The 23,121-nt window shown below is 40.7% G+C and overlaps 2 protein-coding genes across 2 annotated transcripts; both read right to left on the reverse strand.

Annotated features, from left to right (window-relative positions):
- Positions 1–103: 103 nt before the first annotated feature.
- Positions 104–18,590, reverse strand: cpda (carboxypeptidase D, a). Its single transcript, XM_077564986.1, has 21 exons — positions 17,815–18,590; positions 17,421–17,668; positions 14,382–14,524; positions 13,924–14,093; positions 13,288–13,715; positions 13,001–13,192; positions 12,386–12,553; positions 12,151–12,260; positions 11,868–11,970; positions 10,991–11,133; positions 10,731–10,900; positions 10,355–10,657; positions 10,072–10,267; positions 9,813–9,948; positions 9,568–9,714; positions 8,696–8,794; positions 8,003–8,067; positions 7,347–7,478; positions 7,080–7,265; positions 4,430–4,532; positions 104–3,645 (listed from the first exon to the last, which is right to left on the reverse strand). Exons 1-21 carry the CDS (start codon positions 18,462–18,464, stop codon positions 3,419–3,421), a joined length of 4,119 nt encoding a protein of 1,372 aa, XP_077421112.1. The 5' UTR covers positions 18,465–18,590; the 3' UTR covers positions 104–3,418.
- Positions 18,591–19,477: 887 nt separating this feature from the next.
- Positions 19,478–22,245, reverse strand: cryba1a (crystallin, beta A1a). The gene is made up of 6 exons (XM_077566948.1): positions 22,096–22,245; positions 21,534–21,600; positions 21,278–21,396; positions 20,461–20,602; positions 20,160–20,302; positions 19,478–20,060 (listed from the first exon to the last, which is right to left on the reverse strand). Exons 2-6 carry the CDS (start codon positions 21,570–21,572, stop codon positions 19,913–19,915), a joined length of 591 nt encoding a protein of 196 aa, XP_077423074.1. The 5' UTR covers positions 21,573–21,600; positions 22,096–22,245; the 3' UTR covers positions 19,478–19,912.
- Between the last annotated feature and the right edge of the window lie 876 nt (positions 22,246–23,121).

Consider the following 23,121-nt stretch of genomic DNA (forward strand, 5'->3'; position numbering starts at 1 on the left):
GACCAGGAGCAGCCCATTAATCCATTTGAAATATAGGAGGCAAACTGAACCAATCAACATCAGTGGCAGAGCTGCATGGTAGCCAGGAGCGGTAACTTAGAAGTCATGCGAGCGCAGATTTATTTTTTATTTTTTGTGCTGGTCCAGCCCTGATTGCACCAATACTCTCTCTTTACCTGTGACATACATTCCAGTTCATATAAAATCTTCCAAATGTTGCATGACTCAACTTCCAAAATCACAGATAGTTATTTAGACATAGTAAGAGGGGGAAAAAAGAGGGAAAAAAGACTCACAAACACGAAAACAGCTTACAATTACTGAAAAAAGGCCGCATTCAAAACACTGAAATTATTTAGACTGGAAATTAAGGCAACATAAGAAACCAAAATTATTGGTGTGGAATACGTATGGCATTTTCCACTTCAGGAGCAACCAGATGTGAGAAAATTCTGATTTGGTTGAGGGTGACCTTTCAATGATGCTAAATTATATAAAATTAGCTTTCTAGTTCCTTGATGCATTCATTCTGACATTTTTAGAAATTGCCATTTTGAGCATTTTATCACTGTTAGAAAAAGGTGAAATGAATGCTCTTGTAATGGCGTTTTAAACTGGGCACAACAGACAAATGGACAGATAGACCAACCACGATGGATCCAATTAAGATTACTTTGTGTTCAAAAGAAATTTGGACATCCTTGATTAAAGCGAGGAATGTAGCCGCAAGGGGGCACAAGCCATGTCTTCTTGTGTCGGTCCCAAGCCCGGATAAATAGAGGGTTGTGTCAGGAAGGGCATCAGACGTAAAAACTTTGGCCAAATCAAACATGCGAATCAAATATATGACTTCCATACCGGATCGGTCGAGGCCCGGGTTAACAACGACCGCCATTGGTGCTGTTGACCTAGGGTGCCAGTGGAAACTGGACTACTGCACTGTTGGTCGAAGAAGGAGAGGAGGAAGGTGTGTTCGTAGGAGGAAAGAGAAGAGGAACAACAAGAGTCTAGGACTGAGAGTATGGACTTTGAATGTTGAAACTATGACAGGAAAAGGTAGTGAGCTGGTTGACATGAGGCAGAAGAGGAAGGTGGATATATTGTGTGTTCAGAAGACCAGGTGGAAAGGGAGCAAAGCTAGAAGTTTAGGAGCAGGTTTCAAGTTGCTCTGTCATGGTGTAGATAGGAAGAAAATTGGAGTAGGCGTTATCGTAAAGGAGGAATTCGTTAGGAACGTCCTGGAGGTAAAAAGAGTGTCAGATAGAGTGATGAGCCTGAAGCTCGGAATCGAAGGTGTGATGATCAATGTTGTTAGTGGGTATGCGCCACAGGTAGGATATGAGCTGGATGAGAAGGAAAACTTTTGGTTGGACCTTGATGAAATGATGCAGAGCATCGCTAGAAGTGAGAGAGTTGTAACTGGTGCAGACTTCAATGGACATGTTGGTGCAGGAAACAGATGTGATGAGGAGGTGATGGGCAATTTTGGTATCCAGGAGAGGAACGCAGAAGGACAGATGATGGTTGACTTTGCAAAAAGAATGGAAATGGCTGTCGTGAATACTTTCTTCCAGAAGAAGCAGGAACATAGGGTGACCTACAAGAGTGGAGGTCGGAGTACACAGGTAGACTACATCTTGTGTAGACGGTGTCATCTGAAGGAGATCAGTGACTGCAAAGTAGTGGTAGGTGAGCGTGTAGCCAGGGAGCATAGAATGGTAGTGTGTAGGATGACTATGGTGGTGAGGAAGACAAAGACAGCAAAGGCAAAGCAGAGGACGAAATGGTGGAAGCTGAAAAAGGAAGCGTGTTGTATGACTTTCATGAAGTGTCAGGTGTGATGTGTGATAGAAGAGATTCAGCTAAAATGAAAGGAGAGGTTTATACAACTGTGGTGAGATCAGTGATGTAGTTTGGTCTGGAGACAGTGCCACTGAGGAAAAGACAGGCAGAGCTGGAGGTGGCACAGATGAAGATGCTGAGGTTCTCTTTGGGAGTGACCAGGATGGGTCGAATCAGGAATGAGTACATCAGAGCGACAGCACATGTTAAAGGCTTTGGAGATAAAGTCAGAGAGGCCAGACTGAGATGGTTTGGACATGTCCAGGGGAGAGATAGCGAGTATATTGGCAGAAGGATGCTGAGTTTCCAAATGCCAGGCAGGAGGTCTAGAGCATAGGTATCAAACTCCAGTCGTCAAGGGCTGCAGTCCTGCAGGTTTTAGAAGTTTCCCCGCTGATTCCAATCTGCAGGACTGTTATCAGGCTTATGCAGCTTGCTGATGAGCTGATCATATATCAGCTGTGTTGAAGGGAAACATCCAAAACTTGCAGGACTGCAGCCCTCGAGGACCAGAGTTTGACATCTATGGTCTAAATAAAGACCAAAAAGGTGGTTTATGGATGTAGTTAAAGAGGACATTAAGGCAGTTGGTGTGAGAGCAGAGGATGCAGAGGACAGTGTTAGAGGCAACTGATTCGCTGTGGCGACCCCTGAAGGGAAAAGCCCAAAGGAAAAGACTTGATTAAAGCGAGGACAGTCTTGGACATGAGTCATCAATTTTCCATTTACACACAATCCTATACAGACCCATATTAAAAAGAACAGTACATTTAAAAAAAAAAAAACTAAAATATACATTCATTTGAGATTTAAGAGTCCCTTGTTCGTTGATTTGATGTGGGCCCCCTTCTCTCTTCAGTGCAAGGAAGCAGACACACTCTGCACCGACTGGGGAAATTCCTGACACTTTTACACATCTGAGAAACTCCCCTTCTTCAGAGTCTCTCGAGGAAAACAAAATCATTAGCGTAGGAATAGTGCAACATGAGAATAGAGGAGCCTAATTTGTATCCCTCTCCCTACCACCTGAGAATAGGATGGATCAAAAGTCTTGCAGGCCCATATGCTTTCTACTTCCTACGTTGCAGCTCCAGAGAAGCCAAGGCACAGGATTGGAATGCACCCTCTAGAGAATCACGACACTTTTGTGCCAAAGTTGCTGCGCCAAAAAACAAACCTTCTGAATCATCACCAAGCTTGCGTAGTATTTACATTGCATGATTAGGACAAGGAAAACTATCCATGATTATGCTGTGAAGTTTTCAGTTGTTTTTTTTTTGGGGGACAAGCCTTTAGTTGGTGAAGTCAATCACTCAACCCACTAAGGCGGGACGGATGACTGGCACAGGATCAAAAGCTCTATGTTGACAGAGCACAAAAAGACAACCGCAGCATTTTAGGACCGATGACGCAACAATCAGATTAATAATTTGTGTTCAAAACTCATCAGTGTAACAGAAAAGTGTCTCTCAATCTTGGTGCATTCATAAAGAGGCAGATAAAATGCCTTAAATTCAACAAGTCCACACTTTTGGTGTCCCAGGCATTATATTGCAGGAGGAAACCGCAAAGTCTTTCAGATTTTGTTGGCATACAACGTCTCCTCATCACTTTCACTTTCATCCTGGAATTCATGGGCAAGGAGAGACTTCTTGGAGCCCATTGACGTTAGCCGGATCTCGTCATCGTACTCATCTCTGTGCTGCCGCAAACGGTGGAAGCCATCTTTTTGCCGATTAGACTTGGCAGCGCACACGCACCAGATGATGCATGCAGTCACCACCAAGGCTGTCATGGAGGCAGCTGCAGAAAGAAGAGATGGAATCAGGTGGGAACAAATGTCAATTCTGAAACATTCCTGGAGGGGAAAATGTTTAAAATGTACTGCCTAAACTTTATTCTAAACTCCTTAAAACTAAACCCTAAAAAAAGAATTGAACCAATTTAAGTTTGGAAAGAGAATTGTTGACCAACTTAAAAAAAATGCTTCAGGTGGTAACACTATTGAATTAAGTTAATCCAAAGTGAATATATTAAGTTTAATGAACATTAAAATTAACAACAAATCAATTTGTAATCTTAATTCTCTTCTGGAAGTGTCTCCTTATACTATGTCAATACACGAGTCATAGGAGTAATTCAGGCTACCAACAATTTCTTGACAAAACAAAAATAAATCAGGACTTCAATGCAGACCTCTAGTTTGAACATAAGCAAATTATGCTCTCTGTAAAATCAAAGATCTTCCATCCAAACAGTTCAGAGAAAAGCTGCTTCACATGACCCCTTCAGGTCATTGAGCGCAGGTTTGAGTGTTTCCAGAATCAAACAAAAAGCCAAGCCGCAACAAACAATAAAAGCAAAGTTTTTTCAGGCATAATCTTTTTTTGCAATGGCTGGATGGCTCTGTCACTTTACCATTTTATGATATTATTATGATATCATTTATAATGACTTGGTGTTGTGATTTTACCTTAAAGCACTATGGCTTTACCTTCAGTATGAATGGTGCAATACACTTGCATTAAATACAAAAGTCCATTTGGTCCACACTGGTAAACCCAAAGTTAATTTTACATGCGATTACCTGCAGTGGCAACCACAAATTCTCTTGGCAGACCAAAGATACTGTGATCCATGTCAAACTCGATGATGATGGCGCTTGCTGCTTCATAGGAGGACACCACCACCTGAGTTGGGACAAAGCAGACATGTGGCAACAATGACTTAAAACATTAGTGCTGATTTTGTAATCTTTAAAATGGTGAAAATAACACATCACACCAAACAGTCTACAAATGCAGGCAGTGATTATTGTACTAAAGCCATCTGTTCAGGTTTAAAAGAAAATGCACGATTACACACAAGTGCGTGCATTAAAGATCTAATTGTTGCACTCTCGCTTTTTTTTTTTCTTTCAGCATCAATAAAAAAAAAATGGAGGGGGGGGTGTACAACAAACAAAGTTGTAAAACATTTCCTCAAGTCTTACTGCTCTTAAATGAAAAGCAGAGTGAATGCTGGTTGAGCTGCTATTCTGCCTCATTAGAGAGGCACCTATGCAGGTGTGACTTATCAGTATATAATGTGCAACAGGTTGTCTTGTGGGTTTCCAGTTGAGCAGTTGCTCACCCCCTCCCACCCCCAAACAAAATCATTACGTTATTCAGCCTTTTACTTCATCCATTGCATAAATAGAAAGTTAATCATAGTTATTCCTTATTTTTGACCTTCAGTGGTTAAAAAAATTAATGTGAAAATTACCCTGAGCGGAGTGAGGGCCTCCCAAGTCAAGATTGAGTGACGATGTCTGAAAATACTCTCCAAGTATTCTATGTAAAACAGTAAGTGCAACTCTTGATCTTATATTATCATTTTTATGAATCTTATTTATTGAAAGATGTATTGTTTTAACTCCTAGAGATGCTGCATATGAGATGAGTTCCTATGGCTTAAGGCGACTTATTAGATGTCCGAAGAAATATGGAGAAACGACAAAGGAAAGGAGTTACATGATGGCACCAAGAACTGATTTGGACGTGTGGAATGAGCAGAAAGAAGCGGATTGTGTGCAAAGACAGCTGGATGACCGGTACAAAAGGAATGCTGCAATTCTTCCAGACCTCCATGTGACCCTCACTGACAAATTACAAAGTGACATTTGCTCCAGCAATGTTGTGACGTTCGAGTCTGAACCAGAATCGAGACCTTTAATGATCCACGGCTTCACGGTAGCAGAGTACCAACACATGTATCATTTGGTGGTGGATCCCCTGCTGCTCAGTCCTTGTGGGAAGCCAAGAGTGTACAGTTTGGAGCTTGGACGAACTATTAAGGAACATCTGTTTACAGAGCTGGCCTACCCGATGCTACAAATTTTTGAATCACAAGAAGCGGTGAATGTGGTGGAGCGATTTTGTTTACTTCGCACGACACCCTCAATAGACATCGACTGCAATGGAGGCATTCTATAATAAAAGCATGCAGTCTTTTAATAATGCCTCAAATATTCCAAGACATTTTTCCTTGCATTGTCATGAATGAAAATATTTTGCGACCAGAGGTAATTTAGTGTGCTCATCACCATTACAACATTAAAGCTGCTCTATGTAAAAATTTGCTCAAAAATATCTTTACAATAACCTTTGTATTTGACCATTTATGACTCAATCCAATTCTAATGAGCAGATAACACCTTAGCTGTTCCCAATGGGAATTCTGGACAATAGTTTTTAGACTGGATACGGGTTTGAATTTCCCGCCCTCTGTGTCATGCACCAGTGTGTGTATGTCGAGAAGGGAGTGTACAGTTAAATTTTTCAGCCACATGAGGCAGTAGTGATTTGAAATTCTATTTCCTGCATTGAGCAGCTTTAAAATAAATGGACTTAAGCATGGCATGTGATTTCCGCCCCCATTTTAACTAATTTGCTCCCAAAAACGTATAAATATGTTATATTTTAAATGTTTTAATTGTCCCAAAGAGGTATTTATACGTTTGTTTGTGTTTTTATGCTAGTGCATACAGAAGGCTTTGATGCAGCATCTCAACTGCACAAAGGGTTGAAGCAATGGGAGTTATTACAAAAAAAGGCCAGCAGGTGGCAGCAGAGTAGAGGAAATCAACCAGGGCCATGTTGAAAACGAGCGGTTTTCCCCACAATTTAAAGCGAATGATGGTGAAACTTAGCTATATTCTAAAGCTAATTGGTGCTAAACGGAAATAGATAGAAATATACTTTTTTTCCTGATGAAAGAAGAGACTCTATAATCTTTCTTTTGGTAGGTTCTATGTTTTTATAGCAATAGAATGTAATATTCTGTGGGCCTTGCAAAATCAGTCAAAATCCAGTAAAACAGCCGGGAGCGAAGGGGATTGCTTCAGTGAAAATGGCTGGGAGTGAATGAGTTCATTTGGAAAAAATGGAGAGGTAATGGAAAAGAAGGGGGTGTGGGGGGTACTTTCTCGTTGTGTAGGTACACGTAATGTGACCTGTTATTGTAATGGAACATCACTTCATGAGCAAGCTGCTTTAAAAAAACAAAATCTTATTGACTACAATGGTTATAATGAGGTGCTCCTCATATCAAGCCATATGCACTACATTTTAGGTATAAAATAGTAACCCTTATTTTCTTCCAAGTCACCAAAAAAAATCGAATTACTTTTTAATACTATTAGGACTATATACCAGGTATAAGAAAACATCATAGGTATCAAACGTGTGTGTGTGTACCTCTTGGCGTTGCTGCTGATAGCCATCAGCAACAGCTTCGATGTTGTGGTTGCCGGGAGCCAGCAATGCACGAAAGTAACCACCCTCTGCAGTGAAAACTCTCACGCCCCCATTCATGACAATGATGCCGCCAACGATGGGCTTCCCACTTTTATCTCTCACCACTCCCCGCACTCCTTTATGGACCTGCATGAAGAAGATTGAAAAAAATATTCAGTAAAGGCGTACAGAAAGGATCTGATTGGGAAAAGAATTCAGCCAGCGTACCTCCACCAACATGCTCAGAAGAGGCTTCTTGTTTTCTGCCCAGAGTGTGGAGAGCTGGTCAGATGGAGGAAACACACAACAGCCAGTATACACAGTGATTTCTGGACAGTGGCCGAAGTCCATGCTGAAGTCCTGCAAGACACATAGGATTTAATCCAAAATTTTACATTATTGAAGCAAAAATGGCTTCTTTTTTTTCAGTGTCAATGAAGAATACTAAAAAGTGGCATACCCGACCCACTCAAATTACTGTATCTTTTCGTCTTGTCTTCAGTGTGGTTTGACATTTTATGTCTTTACATCGTATTTGAGAAACAATTTTAAAAAATTTAAACCGTAATAGATGAAAAATGTGTACATTCTTCGTGGCTCTCCCTAGCTACAGTGCCTGTCGGATTCAGCTTCTTGGCATCAGCCAGGGGCACCAGATGGGGCTCCGGAGAACCACAATGAGTATGGGTGGCCAAGTGCTTTCAGTTGTGATTTATTGCATTTGAGTGGCGTTAAGATATGAAAAATGCTGCGATTTAAGCAAAGTTTTGTGTGTGTGTGTGTGGGGGGGGTGTCTGTTTTAAATATCTAACCTTTGCTGCATTTGCTTTGTTTTTTCAAACCCAAACTAGACAGAAGCTATTTGAAGCAACAAGAACACCCACCTTCATACTGCCCATGTGACTTTGTCTCTCAGCTGCCCTCATAACTCCGTCTGGAATGTTGGATGCTGAAAAAAACCCAAAAAAAAACAATGTCATCAGATCTCCATTTCATTGAAGATTTCAGTAATACATTTCCACCACGTAGCGTATTCTCACAAGTGCACTTGTGTGTCATAAAATAATACACTATATGTAGTGCAAAATACATTTTAGACAACACTAGACAACTGCTTTGTTTATATTCTTATTTCAGACAGCAAAGTGAACAAGTTCAGAGGTCTGCCTCTGTCTGCATGTTTTCCAGGTGCAAGCGTGGGTTTTCTTTGGGTATTCTGGCTCCCTCCCACATTCCAAAAACATGCATGTTAAAACCAAGACTGATCTAAGACTAATCGGAGGCTAAATTGTCCATGTTCAGGTGTGAATGTGAGTATGAATTGTTTGCAAGTAGTCCTGGGTGTACCCTGCTATAAGTCAGCTGGGATAGGATGAATAGAAATTGGATGGATGGAACTGTATGATTTCTTTAGTTGTATTGTGTGCACAGACATCAGAGCTTACTCGTGGCACAAAAATCACATCATTTGAAAGAAGTCCAATGTGAGCATATTTTAATCATTTTCCTACTAAATACGAGTGAAAACACTTTGGTATACCGTGACAAGCATATTATTGTAGAAAAAGCATACATACCCTGGCCATTATTTGAACATCCAGTGTTGCCAAGGTGCATCTTGGGATGGTTGTTTGCATAAACGCTGGCCAAATACTTCAGCGTGCCTTCATTTTCCACTGTAAAAAAATAAAATAAAAATGTAGAGATTAGTGATATCCAGTGATGCTGAGCAGCAAACAGCTTTCAGGTGATATCTTTATCCAAGTCTTGGAGACTTGCAGTTATATAACGTTCTCTTTTTAGTTTGTCAAGTCAATCTAGGCCGGGAGGACACAGTGACCCAATTATATTATGTAACTAAAAAGTCTACAGACATGCTCGTATCATCGGGGACACATAAATAGAAATCGCTATTATTCTCATGCACTGTAGGTCTATAAGGAATGTAAATGTGTACTATAATAATGGCCTACTAAAATAAAATGGGCATGGGTTTATTGAAAGCAATAAATTACATTTTTATTAAAGCGCAACATATTACCGATTTATTTCGACATATAATGTAATGTATAAGGCAATTTTATGAATCACACACACAACTACATTCCAAGTTTACATTATTGAACACAACATTAGGCACACCTGTGTAATCAGATCTAGCGCAAAAGCTGTATCACAGATCCTTGATATACGAAGCTAATGCTTGGTTTGGAATCAATATCTGTCAGATATTAATTTAACAGAAGGTTGACTATTGTAGCCATACTCTGTAACATGCAGAGAGATGATTTAAAAAACGGATTTGAATCTTAGAATCTTTAAAGACATTTTGGACTCCGCTCTTGCACTGGATCACTTTGACGGCTTTACTCAATTAGTGCATATGCGATAATACAACAGGCAGTTGAAACCATACTTAAATGAAAGACTATGTAGGCTGTTGAGTTACCTGATTGGACAGGCTTGTCGTAAGGGTAAGTAGCCACAAGGGATCCTCCATCAAGGGCCACAGACAGTGTGTAACCTTTATCAAATATCATGTCCATCATTGCTCTGGTTTCAGGCTGTGGTTCCACCAAACGCTGTGATGCATTGCCTAAAATGGAGCATTACATAAAAAAAGACAATGCATATGCATTTAATGTTTGCCCATGACAGATGTGTTCGCTCTGAAAAAAAAATATTGCAACTGACCAAAGAAGTCGGTGTCCAGATCTTTGCCATGATTATTGCTGAAGCCCTGGGTGGAGGTGCACTGTTTCTCCACCGCTTGTTCTCTTCCATCTGGGTTGATCGATGGCACAATAACAATTGTTGTCTCATTGATGAGCTAAGAGAGGAAAACAGATTATCAAAAGGGACTGATTATTTTGATGTCTACACAAAAGACATTTTGACAAAGAGGTGAGTTTGGCATTAAACATAAGAGAAGTCCAATATCAAACAAACTTACCCTTGTAATGACTGAGTTTTTGCCATAATTGATACATAACAAGGCAGCAAATTCAAGAAGCAGCTCTGTTCCCACAGGGGCATTACCATGGATCCCCGCGACAAAGCGGACCTTGGGCTCAGAGGGCTCAGACTCTCCCGGGTTGTTAGAGATTTCCAGAGCCCAAATAGTTCTAAACTCAACACTATGGCCCAAACTAAATGGAAATGAAGCACATTTTAAGAATATATTGCAGCAATATGAGATCCAAGGTGGCTGGCTGTAACAAAGCAAGGCTCCCTACCTCTGCAAGGATGTAATTTTGGGAAAGTTGAGGGTTAGACCTCGGAGGAACGCAGACATCTCCTTGTATCCTCGGAATCTGAAGCTGCTGTCTGTGTCTGTGCTCTTGACCAGCTTTTCCAAACCTTGGCCCAGAGAGAGGTCTTTGATTAAGCTCTCAAACTCCTCCACAGATGGGTTATGGGTTGGCAGGGGTCCAGAAGGTGACAGGCCATTTGGTTCAGAGTGAAGCCGTGTCAATCGGAAATCAACCGTTTCCGCTCCATCCTCGGACACGGTGGCATATGTCCTCACAGATTGATATCTAAAAAAACAGACGGTATCTTTTAAGTGCCTGTACAAAAAATGTGCTACTTGTCTCATCTTTGGAATCGTACCCATGGGCGGAGGCAGTGATGGAATAAGTTCCAGGGACCAGCAGTCTCCAGTAGTCACCAGTGTGAGCTGTGGTGATGTTGTGGTCAATGCCCTCCACCTGAATGGTGGCATTGGGTACACCCATACCGTCCCTTATGTCAGAGACTGTACCTTTTATTCCATGGTGAACCTTGGGGTTCACACACACAAATGGTAAATACAAAACAGCGACGAAGAAGAAGAAAAATGACACAGTACATTAAACATTTGTGTTTGTTACCTGATGGATAAACTGAAGCAAAGATCGGCGATTTTGATCCCAATAGTTAGGCAGATCCTTGGCAATGGGGTACTTCACACAACCCAACTCAATAGTCACCTCAAAACAGTTGGTGTTTAGGTAATTCCAGTCCTGCATGCCGCCTGGAGAATTTGTATTTTTTATTTTTTTTGTAGTTACCATATTGGGAAGTCAACACAATTTTTTTTTCTTCACAATAATATGTTCTACGCAGCCCCATTAGTCTAAATACGGTTTACTGGTTAATATTGCATTAGTGGAATATGAGTTAAGCAGTAAAATCCTACACTTTTTTTATAAATATCAGAAGGTGGCTATTTTGCCAGTTGCTGTCGAGTGAAAATGACATCACAGTTGCTCAGGTCTTAGGTAACAACTCATCACTGCTCAGCTTCAGAAAGCTGTGATTGGTCATTGACTGAGCCCTGAGCAACTGTGATGTCATCTTCAGTTGCCAGCAGGTGGCAAAATGGCCGCCCCCTAAGATAAACTGATAAACTGATAAAAACGGCTGGATTTTGCTACATAACTCATATTCCACAAAAGGTCACATATAACATATAATCAAGAAATGTTTAAGGTTGACTTTATCTTTAATGCACACTCACCAACAACACTGCATATCTGCGGATCTGATGAGATCTATACCAATAATCAGTAAGTCTTTATCGGGATTCACCTAACAGAATATTACGTTCTAAAATTGTACAACAATACTGTCTTGATAAACGGCAGACTTTTTGATATAGCTCCTGTATAGGAAACCATTACACCATTTATGTATTTGTGAGCATATCCATTGTCTTGGCTTGCAGACATTTATCTTTTAGTATTTTGTGTGTGTCCATCAACCCACCGGCAACATTATACCAGCTGGCGCCATTGGTGATGCCGTCTGCAAAGTATTCCCCAGGATACATATTCACACAAGGGTGCCCACTGTGCATCAAAGGGTTTTCCTGCAAGCGCATGAGAATACGCACAAGAAAAAACAGACACAGAGTGCCGTTGTAAGTCCTTGCCTCAGAAATGAGTTCAGAGGTTCAGGGGTTCTAATCTCTTTCATCGCATATTGTTTTCCCTTACAACATTAACCCACACGACGAAACAACACCAGCATGAAGCAGCCATTTAGTTACCCGTGAGTAGGTTCGAGCCAATTGCTGAAAAATCTCATCATCGGGTGACTTGCTATACCGTGTTTTGCCCTCTTGATTGTCATCAAGGGGGTAGTTGACCACCAAAGAACCTGCACTTACACACAAAGACAACGGTAAAGATATAGGAACATAGATCAAAAGAGTACATACACAAAAAAAGTACAAAAACAGCAAGTTTAGTAATTAGTAGTAAATTGTTACAAGCAGCCCGTGCCTCCATGGAGATTGGCTGACAAAACGAAGGGGATGCTTTTAAGCCAATTCATCATGGCGATAGTCTCTGGCTGCCTGGGACTTTTGATGGTGACAAACTGGTCTGGGAAATTGCGATTCAGGTCAAACTTGTTGCTGTTGTTGCGCCCTCTGTATCCTCGCTTGTCACCTGTGTGGAGACAAACTCATGTGGTGATCCATACCCAGCTGCAAGAAGTAACACGATGATGCAATGATCTGTTCTGAAATTTGTATTTACAAGTAACGACAAATGAGAAACTTAAACGGTTGACCAAGTCTGCAGAGACTACACAGTAAGAGAAAGCAACTGCTATAAAGCAAATGCAGTACACTCACAAATCATTATATTGTGCATTTGTTTTTGATGAATGACCTACTTTCTTAAAGATTAACACTAAAGGCAAGTTGTTCTTGACTTTCTAAAGCACTTTATAGCTGCCAGGACCTTTTACACAATTAGCATGATGATCAAATTACAGTCCGGTATTGTCACACCTTAACAAAAGTAACTAAAGACAGGCATGTAATTGTGAGTTAAAATGTTGCCCTGCATCATACCATAAAGTGTGTTGCGTACTGTGTTTCTTTCCCTTACCTTCAGTGGCCACCTCATAACCATCAGGGTTCATCGAAGGCATAATGTGAATACGAGTGTTGTTGACCAGCTCCGTGACTTCCCGGTCGGTGCCATAGTTGCGGCATAGGTACTCGATGAGGTTGAGCAATAGCTCCCGGCCAACCACTTCATTGCCATGCATGTTGCCCACATATTTAAACTCAGGCTCACCTGGCAGGCATTAAGAGAGAGAGCAGCATAATTCAAATTTATTTTAGACAATGGCTTTGGTTGTTATGAGGCATAATCGTTGGAGTTTATTATACCATGTTCATGAACTGTGGGCTCGTCTGAGATGACCATCACATAGAGTTCCCTGCCTTCCACCGAGCGACCAATCGAGTAAAGATGAGCAATAGACGGGAACTCGCTGCTGTACTTGCGTAAGAAGAGCTCCATATCAGCATAGTTGTGGTGGCGAAATTCCTGGGGTTGAACAAGTTCTGGCTCAGGTGGCGATGGAGTGGGTGTGCTTTTATTTCCCACTGAAGATACCAACTGGGACTGGGTGGTGTTAAGAGTATTGGTATTAGAGGTGGAGGTGTGAATATCAGTGGTTGATGGCGTGGAGGGTGTGGTCAGATTGATGTTGACTGCAAGATTTGACTCGATGGCAACTGGTTCTAAGACAAAATTAAGTTCGGTGGCATTTCCATCCAAGACCTGTACATTGTTGACTGTGACTGGGGTGTACCTGTGTAATGATAAAGTATTTTTAGTTCCAACTTAAAACATCTTTATTTACCAAAATATATATGGAAAAGCATAAGCTCAGCATCTCATGAATAAAAAAATTAAAAAATCATCAACATGTTGGCCAATACGTTTTTTCTCTAAAGACGAAATACAATCATTATATTCCAGCAAGTAAGCATTTAATAACACTCTTTGGTTTTACTTACTCTGTAGCCACAGCAGTGATGTTGTAGACTCCTGGGAGCAGAAGTCTGTAGTAGTCACCATATCTTCCAGTGGTCAGGTTGTGGCGGATGCCTGCCACCACTATGCTGGCATTAGTGACGGCTGAACCACTGACCTGATCTTTTACGTAGCCACGGACACCAATATGGACCTAGGCACAGACAACCTCATTAAAATAAGGTCAACACAGTTTAAGATAGCATTTTCATTTAAGTAAACACAGTCTGAATACAAATGAGGCTTTTTCATGAAGTATTAGTTAATTTTGTTCATACCTGAAATATTTTTACAAAGGTAGGTCACCATGAAAAATGCACATTTGCTTTGAAATAAATGTAAGCATTAATTAAAATAATGCTTTATGAATTACTTCGATATATACCCCCAATCTAGTGTATTATAAATTTGATAAATTGTAGTACTAGTAATTGCTGTCTACCTGTTCCATGTAGGCCAGGAGAGACTCTTTGTTCAGCTCCCATTCTTTATGCAGCTCAGGGGCTCGGGGGTACTTGCAGCAGCTCAGCTCCATGGTGATTTCTAGACAGTTTCCATGTATGTAGTTGTAGTCCTGCATCCCTCCTGCACAATCCAAAATGAAACGTATTCAAGACATTAAACATGTGAATCCCCAAGTGAGATTGCAACAGATACTCTTGTTTTCATGCAATATCATGACATGCTTGACAGCTTGCCGGGTCGCACAAGAATGCTAAAAATACACACACACACACTCACGCACGCATACACGCACATGAACATACAAAAATAAAAAATAATAATAATAATAATAAAATAAAATAAAATAAAAGAGAGAGCAATGATGATGACATGTCAAATCGGTTAAATTACCGAATGAACAATACTGAGCTCTCCAGAAAAAAGGAAAAAAAATAAAATAAAATAAAAAGAACACTAAAAATGTCACCTAGTGAAACTAGGTAGCAGTGGTCTTTCAATACAAACAGTAGCAAATGACTTGCAAAAGCCAACCGTGTCAACATGAGGAATAAAGGCCATTTTGACAGTGAACCGCGTAAGAAGATGTGTCAGAGCAATTTGCCACAGGTTTGACTTCCTGTGGTGGGAGCAAAGACGGCATGATGCTATGTAAACCAAACCAAACCCCAAAAGCGCTCCTGCTAACGATGAGCAAACAATGTTAAATCAACAATGAGTGGCAACAATTGAGACTGATAAAAGACATTACCTGAATCCTCAATCCGTCGGGCTCAAAGGTTTAAACTGAATGGCAGATGTAAACAGATTACACAAGGTAAACATGGCCCTGTATGCTGACTAAGTATGGCGACCTAAACTCAAATAGCTATCTACGTGTTTATGTACCGGATCTACAGTCACACCCTGGACTATGCAGGAACAACAGGTGACAATGGTGCTAAACTTTGTGTGCTGAAATGTCATGTGAAGGCTGAAGTGTTGACACTGGATCGGGACTGTTTCATAAATTAAATTAAATTAAATTAAATGGAAGACAATAAGCAGAAAGCGAGAATTAGAAACACTGAATTCAATGAATAAACATGAATTGAGAGCAATTTTTTTTTTGTTAATTGATTTGAAATAGTTGTAATGATCTTCATTACAAAGCCAATAGAATGTGTTTATTTATCATTATTCTGCATGTTTTAGATGTCTCCCTCCTCCAACACTGGTGAAAATCTTTATTAGGCTTCTCCGGCGCATGATGATGAGCTGGTCATTAGAATCGCTTGTCCTACTTACAACATGCGTGATTGTCAAGGATTGTTATGTGTGGGTTGCTTAACATTACCTAACATACGTCTTCCCAACTAAACTAAACTAAAGTGGAACGCTCACATTTATTTTCAAGTGATGGCAACCAGAGAAGATTATTAAATTTTTTACTTACACAATCCCAAAAAAAGGGAAAAAATGTTAGCATGTAAAGAGTTAGCAACCTGTGCACACTGCACTCATTCACAAACACAGCGGAGAGCATACTGTGAACTCAAGAGCACTCGGCGCCGGTATATTTAAAAACGTGTCAGTTTATACATTCAGACAGGGGAAAAGAACCTGGAAGAGTACAGCTATTAAGACTAAAAACGATTTCAGAAAATCCACTTAACAAACAAACTATTGGTTAACAAATGTTGGTTGAATTGTGTTTTGCTGCTTATGGCTTTTACACCCTCACAGGTTGTAGTGATTGAAGCTCAATCATATGACATTGTACATTTACCTACACAACATTGCAATCATTCGATCGGCTTTGAAAGAGTGCATATGAGCATCAGTGTTCTACTCAGATTATCGAGCCAGACAAAATGTTTTCTAAGAGTGATTTGAGGCCTTGAGACCATGTTGTCATGGCGATAGCTTTTGCAACCATTTGCTTGGACAAACATGCCTGGTTGTCGTTTGACCATTCTGTGGTAAAACATTCCTGTTTTGTACACATCATTGTTTCAAACGTGTTATAGTAAAATTCAACAAATAAAAAATTAAATGAAAACTGATATACAAACAATACTATAATTCGGCTTTGTATGATCAGGATTTGTTGGTCACCGATTAGGAAGTATTAATACACCAATTAACAGATCACCGATCCTATCACAAGATACAACAAAATGCCTACTTCCATCCATCCAATTTTCGAACCATTTCATAATTTGTTTATTACTGGATATAATCGTGGACTGTTTACTGAGCATCAACAGAAATAGCAAAAACATTGAAACAGCATTAAAATGCCCCAAGGAAGGAAAAGAGGGAAAAAACAAGCAGTGTTATTTAAATGTAAAACATAAAACTAAATACTTTGACTGGAGCCTGGAACCTTTTCACGATTATGCTAATGAGGAACTTACCTTGTGAATTCCCCGTATTACTGTTTTTACAGCGTAATCCAAAACTCAGAAGATTGTGACGACTGATTTGAGGCACTGCGTTTGCAGTGTTGTAGCATAAAGGAAAGCGGTACGAATATCGATTAGCAGATGCGCACAAAGACCAGAGCTGCTTCTCTGTGCAGCGAAAAAAAGAAGCTAATACAACAGTTACATATTGACAGGTAGTACCAAAATCTATAAATGGCTGCCAAAATGCATTTATGGTGCGAACCACAAGTAAATGTAATGTAGGTGTGAAACACTGCGGCTTAGATGTCTTATTTGACTTAGCCAATCAGTGACATCATTGATGAGATCGGCAAGTGAAGTCAAGACATTACAGCCGATCACAAAATGCAAAATATCGGCCAAAGCAATATAGCCCATAAGATCGGTGTAAAGTCTAACTATAATACTACTTGACTGCGATAACACAAGGTTGCACAGGGTTGTGCATTAAAACAGACTTTGATCTTGTGAGGAAAAGGAAAAAAGAGTAGACCAAAACTGCTTTGAAATAAACACATGCACCTTTCCTGTAACAGGTTACATAATGACACAAAATCATGTTTACAATAAATATTTTCTGTGCCTCTTACCTTCTATGTCATACCACTTAGCCCCATTGGTGACGCCATCTTTAAAGGTCTCATCTTCGGTATCAGGACAGTTGGGTTCTCCAGTCTTCATCACTGGATGGTTCTTGGAATATACCAAAGCTAAGTAGCGAAAAAGGCTGTCATCCGCTGACTGGCTGTAATGTCCTTGCTGCTCATGGGTGGCTGAGTCATCAAAAGGGTAGCTGGCAACCACAGTGCCACCGTGCAGGTTACCAGACAGAACAAACCTAAAGAGGAAAGGGCACATTGGTACAGTTAGCTTCAGGATGGGGATACACTAAAAACGCCCAAATCAGAGCTCAGTTCAGGGAGCAAATGATGTGTGCGGGCATAGTAGTGATTTTTTGTGTGTGTGATTATGTGTTACACTCACTGTTTGTCCTGCATCCATTTGATGACAGCCATGACCTCGGGAATGTTATCTGGTTTTTCGGTCCATTTAGCAAACTGGTCAGGGAAGCTCCGGTTAAGGTCCTTGTCATTGGCATTGTTCCGTCCCTCTCTGTTGCCGGAACAGACCCCCTCTTTGGAAGCCTCAAATCCGTCGGGGTTCATACTGGGCATGATATAGATATCCGTGGTGTTCACCAGTTTAGCTATCCGCGGTTCCACCTCGTATTTAGTCAGCAAGTACTCCACAAGATAGACGAGAACCTGCCTGGACACGGTCTCGTCGCCATGCATGTTGCCAACATATTTGAACCTGGGTTTTCCCGATGACTCTATATGAGGGTCCTTGGTGATCCGCATCACCCAAAGCTCCCTGCCCTGCACGGACTGACCTATGCTCGACAGGTTCGCTATGTGAGGGTATTTCTGGGCGTAAGAGCGCAAACGCCCGGTTAGTTCAACATAATTGTAATATTTGTCGTAGTTTTCTACCGTTTCGCCAGTCGAGGCGCTTCGTGTCCGGTGTAGCCTGGCGTCAGAGCCGCCGAGGTGAAAAGCAAGACAGACAAAAGAGAAGAAAAGTGACATCCGCAATTTTTCAGTCGTAGCCTCTGACTTCATTCTATGCGCCATGTTGATATTTCTACCTCCGCGCCAGTCGGAAATTCACTATGCAGGAAAAAAAAAATAACTGTTATGTTCGGCCTGCCTACTGCGGCCGTGTTTTCTTGACCAGCTTCTACAGCCACTAGCGCCAACTTCCGGTCAGGGCGGGGTTTCATGTGAGGAAGCGTTTTTTTTAAGGTGGACCCGAACGTTTATGTGGGAGGGTTATTTTTAGCCTTTATGACGTCATGGGAGTTTACTGACCAGAAATCTTTTGTGCCGAAAATATTTTCTTTACATTGGGAAGATGGTATATAACGTGTACTTAAATACTACAATTTTCCAAAATATTTCAAATTAACATACAGAACTACTGTAGGCTACGGTGTCAAATTTGTGTGAATACAAATCATGAAAAGAAAAATTTGTTGTTTTTTTCATTCCTCCATTTTAATTATTTTTTTTTTAACAGCTTATCAGTAATAGGATTAACAGTTGAGCTCATGATTGGCTGATTTTTTGTGGACAAATTTTCATTAAATTTGTAGGCTTATATATTATTATTATTATTATTATCATTATTATTTCATTAACAGAGGGGTACCAACAATTTTGCCTACGTGTGTATGCCTATGTACATTGACATCTGAGGTTGCATTGATTTGCTATCGGGCACCTGTTAATTATTTATAATGAAGTGTGTTTTCACATATTTCTATATTGTGTTCATTTTTAACCGGCCGCAGAATAAATTGAATATGTGAACTCAGGTTATTATATCAGTCATTCCTTTAAGTGTAAGATGCAGCTCACTAAAAATACACTGATGCAATCATTGGCGAGAAATGAAAATAACAAATAAAAAAATACTTGGATTTAGATTTTTATTGTTGGAGAGGTATTGAGATGTTTCTTAATGTGGTTGTAGCGATGTTGTCGTGATTCTGCATCTTTGTGAGAGCTGTTTCTAAAGAAGCTAAGTAATTTAGCTACAACTACAAGAAAGTGGCAAAAAAAATGAAACTCCACTATATATCATGTACATTACATAAACTCTTGGATAGAGCTCCTTTATTGGGTCTCATTAGCTTGCACATGTGTTTACAATGTGGCCCATACATTGAATTGAAACATACAGTTCAAACGAGTACTTGGCTGTTAGCAGCAGACACTTGTTTTACTCTTTAGTTCGACTTGTCCATTTTCTCTTGCACCTGCAGTGAGTCTGAATGACGTCACAACTTCACAGACATCTCAAGACACCTTCAGTTTGCATGCAAGCATCTCTGCTTTCTCCCTATATCGTTTATTCCATTCAGTTATCTCTTTTTTTTTAGTTTCCTTCTAGCAACAGAACAAAGCAGAAGATAGGCAGACATTTTGGTGACGAAGCACTAGGGAATGCTGGAATGCTTATGGAGGAAAGAGGGAGAGGAGGAAGCCGTGGAGCTTTTTGGCAAAGGAGACGAGAGATCTCATTGCTGGATGCGACGCAGTGACTGCACCTGGAATGACTGAGCATGGGAGCCCCATTCTCTGTAATGTTTGTACTCGCCACCATGGCGATCACACTCCAGAATGTACTGGTAACCACGGTAACCAGGGAACTGGTAGCACACCCAGCTGTAGCAGGAGTAAAGGCAAAATATGCTGATATTGGTAAATTGTGATTTTGACTTCCCTTCCTGATCCTCATTATTTGTATGAATGTACACAACTTACGCGCCACTCTGAACTTGCATGGATCCAATCTCATTGGTTCCCCAGCCCATAGCCTGCAGTGATGGGTAGTCATCGCTTATCTCCCATTGGCGTCCCATAAAGTTCTCTTTTTCAAACACCACCATCTTAGACTCCTTGTGGTTCTGTAGAAAGTCCATTCGATATTAGTAAACACCGATGCCCGTTATTTTTAGCATTTACAGGCAATCATTCTGTCAGTCACTCAGCTCTAATGATAAATGAGTCAGAAAGTGTGCTTTATAAACTCAGAATCAGTTTCACAGCGTAAAGAAAGACTCACAGCAGAGCAGATGGGGCGGAAAGACATCATCCTCTCAGTGTGATAGGCGTTGCTGCCACTCCAAGACTCCCATTGAGGGTACTCTCCTCTCTCCAAAACAAACTGCTGTCCACAGAAGCTGGAGTGCTCATATCCTGCCCAACTACCCTCACATGAAAATCACACAGTTAAAAGACTTTTGGGGACTGGAAGAACGTCATCACGTCACGTGGGAGAAAAATGCTTGAGGTGTCATACGAAAAATTCCACACAACCATCTTGTTAGTCACCCATTTGTACATGTAGCACTTATCATATTGTAACACTTTTTGGTTGCCAATGTATTTTTATTGACTTGCAATTGATTAATATTTGTTTTGTGAATTATTAATGTTGGTATTGTATTTTAGTCTTACATGCCTAAGTGTTTTTGTACTGCGCTAGTCATGAGCACGCGCGAGCGCCCGCGCGCGCGCGAGAGAGAGAGAGAGAGAGAGAGAGAGAGAGAGAGAGAGAGAGAGAGAGAGAGAAAGATGCAACCGAGCGAGCCTCGTTCAACAAAAGAAAGAGAGTTGAATAAACCGAAACGAGCTTGAAATCCTGTCCTGCAGTGTATTTAGTAGGGAAGACGCCAGAAAACGTCAGAAACTTGAATCTCTTTGTAACCCGCCTTTCCTCAGCCTCCGCAAACAAGAACAACATTTTAAGGTTACAATATTTAAGGTGGCAAGGAGCTGCAGCTTACCATCAACACTGACTTGAGACAAAATACATTGGTCTGTTTGTTCCTCAGTCACAATCCACAACTCTGTGCCACAGCACGCTATTAATGACTTACGCTCCACACTCAACCTTCAGGGAGCGGATGTTGTCAGTGCCAGACTCCATGATGTTCTGGCAGGAGGATGTGAACTCCAGACGCTTTCCTTGGAAGTTCTCCTGGTCGTAAACTGTGATCTGGAGTGGATATTAATGCATACATGAGCACATGACACACTGACGTGTGTTCACATCATTGACATCATCAGACCAAGCATTACGTACTAATGATCAATTTTGGTTAGCAATCTTCCACGTAAAGAGGCAAGACTAACCTTCCATGGTCCCAGTGGGTTGGGATTATTCTGAGCCATGCTATCGTGTCTCGCAAGGGAGATTTACCTTCAGAGCAGAGAAATGGAGAAATCACAGTTGTTATTTTTTACATTGGAAGGCACATTTAGGGAACCATATACATGACAGACTATATCAACAATCCTGCCTTTACAAAGATAATAAAGTCAACGTCAGACACTGGCATTGAGGTTAGTGTATATCAGCCACCTGAAACCTTTTTCTTGTATTTTGATTAATCAAAGTAGCTACAAGTAGGTCACAATATTATAAATGTTAGTATTATGTTTAGAATGTTTGGTGTATCTACTGAACTGGATCTCATCTGATTGTGCAATTGCGGCTATTGTTGTTGCCAGTGCTCACATAAGTCTTTCCTCAATAGAGGGTTCTCAATTGTTGTACGACCTCTCTGTGGCTGGTCAGTGTGTGGTTGGACCTCACTTATACATTTATGTGTCTCAGCAGAAACAAAAAAGGCAAGGGACGGACAAATGTATAGTGACAATGCTCTGCTATAGGCTGAATAGAATAATAGCTTACCTGACAAGGCCCCAAAGAATAGCACCGCAGTGTTCACAAGGGGGGCTCCACAATAACGGTGTTCTGACCCCAGACCATATGGGACTATTTATATACATGGTGGTGCTGAAAAGTAACAGGGCTTGTGGGTCCGGACCACAGTCAGCACATTGCTGCTCGTGCCATTGTTTGACACTGAGCTGCTGGGTTTTAATGTGCCACAGTGGAACTAGATGAAGGGCAACATGCCCAGTGCAGAAAAGCACAAGTTGCAAAAGAGAGGCAGAACAAACACGGCATCCACCAGATCACTATCACAGAACTCTTCTGGGTGAAAAATAGTGTGGATTAAAGATAAGATGTGATCATGTATTACTGGGATACAGGACTATTACATTCTCATAAACAAGTTAAATTTGTATTGAAAGAAAGTACATACTCGTAGTTTAGTCCATCTCTCATCCGTGTCCATCCCCATCATCAAGCATGTCACTGCTTTCATCTCTTCTCCCACTTCTTTGTGCACACATGCTCAGTAATGCACACGCATATTGATATACTGTAAGAGCATTCCATCACACACGCAAGGCGCACAAAAAAATACACTTACCTACACACAAACTTTTTACACTCACCAACAAGTGATCATGTCATCTGCCTCATTGTTGTAAATTACTCCAGTAAACATTTTTGCTTTATTCCAAATTAACTTGAAGTTAAACCATTTTAATATTTGCTTCCATAACCATTATTTTCAATAACTGCATCAAGCCTGAGACGCATTAACTTCCCCAAAGTGAAGGATTCTTCCTTTCAAACTCAGGTGCTCTGTCCTGAGTTGTTCAACACATCTTGATGTAAATACCATCAAATAAAAGCTGGAATTCTGAACTATTGTCTCAGATTCATATTTTGATCCCAAATGTCATCAGTAAGTATACAACAAAAACAAAGGACTTGACTTTGGCTTTCCAATACCTTTGGAGGGGACTGTAACTGTAAATGCAATCACAGTTTTTAATATTTGGATGTAAAATCCTTGCTAAG

This window comes from Vanacampus margaritifer, chromosome 5 (assembly GCF_051991255.1).
Source record: "Vanacampus margaritifer isolate UIUO_Vmar chromosome 5, RoL_Vmar_1.0, whole genome shotgun sequence".
NCBI lineage: Eukaryota > Metazoa > Chordata > Actinopteri > Syngnathiformes > Syngnathidae > Vanacampus > Vanacampus margaritifer.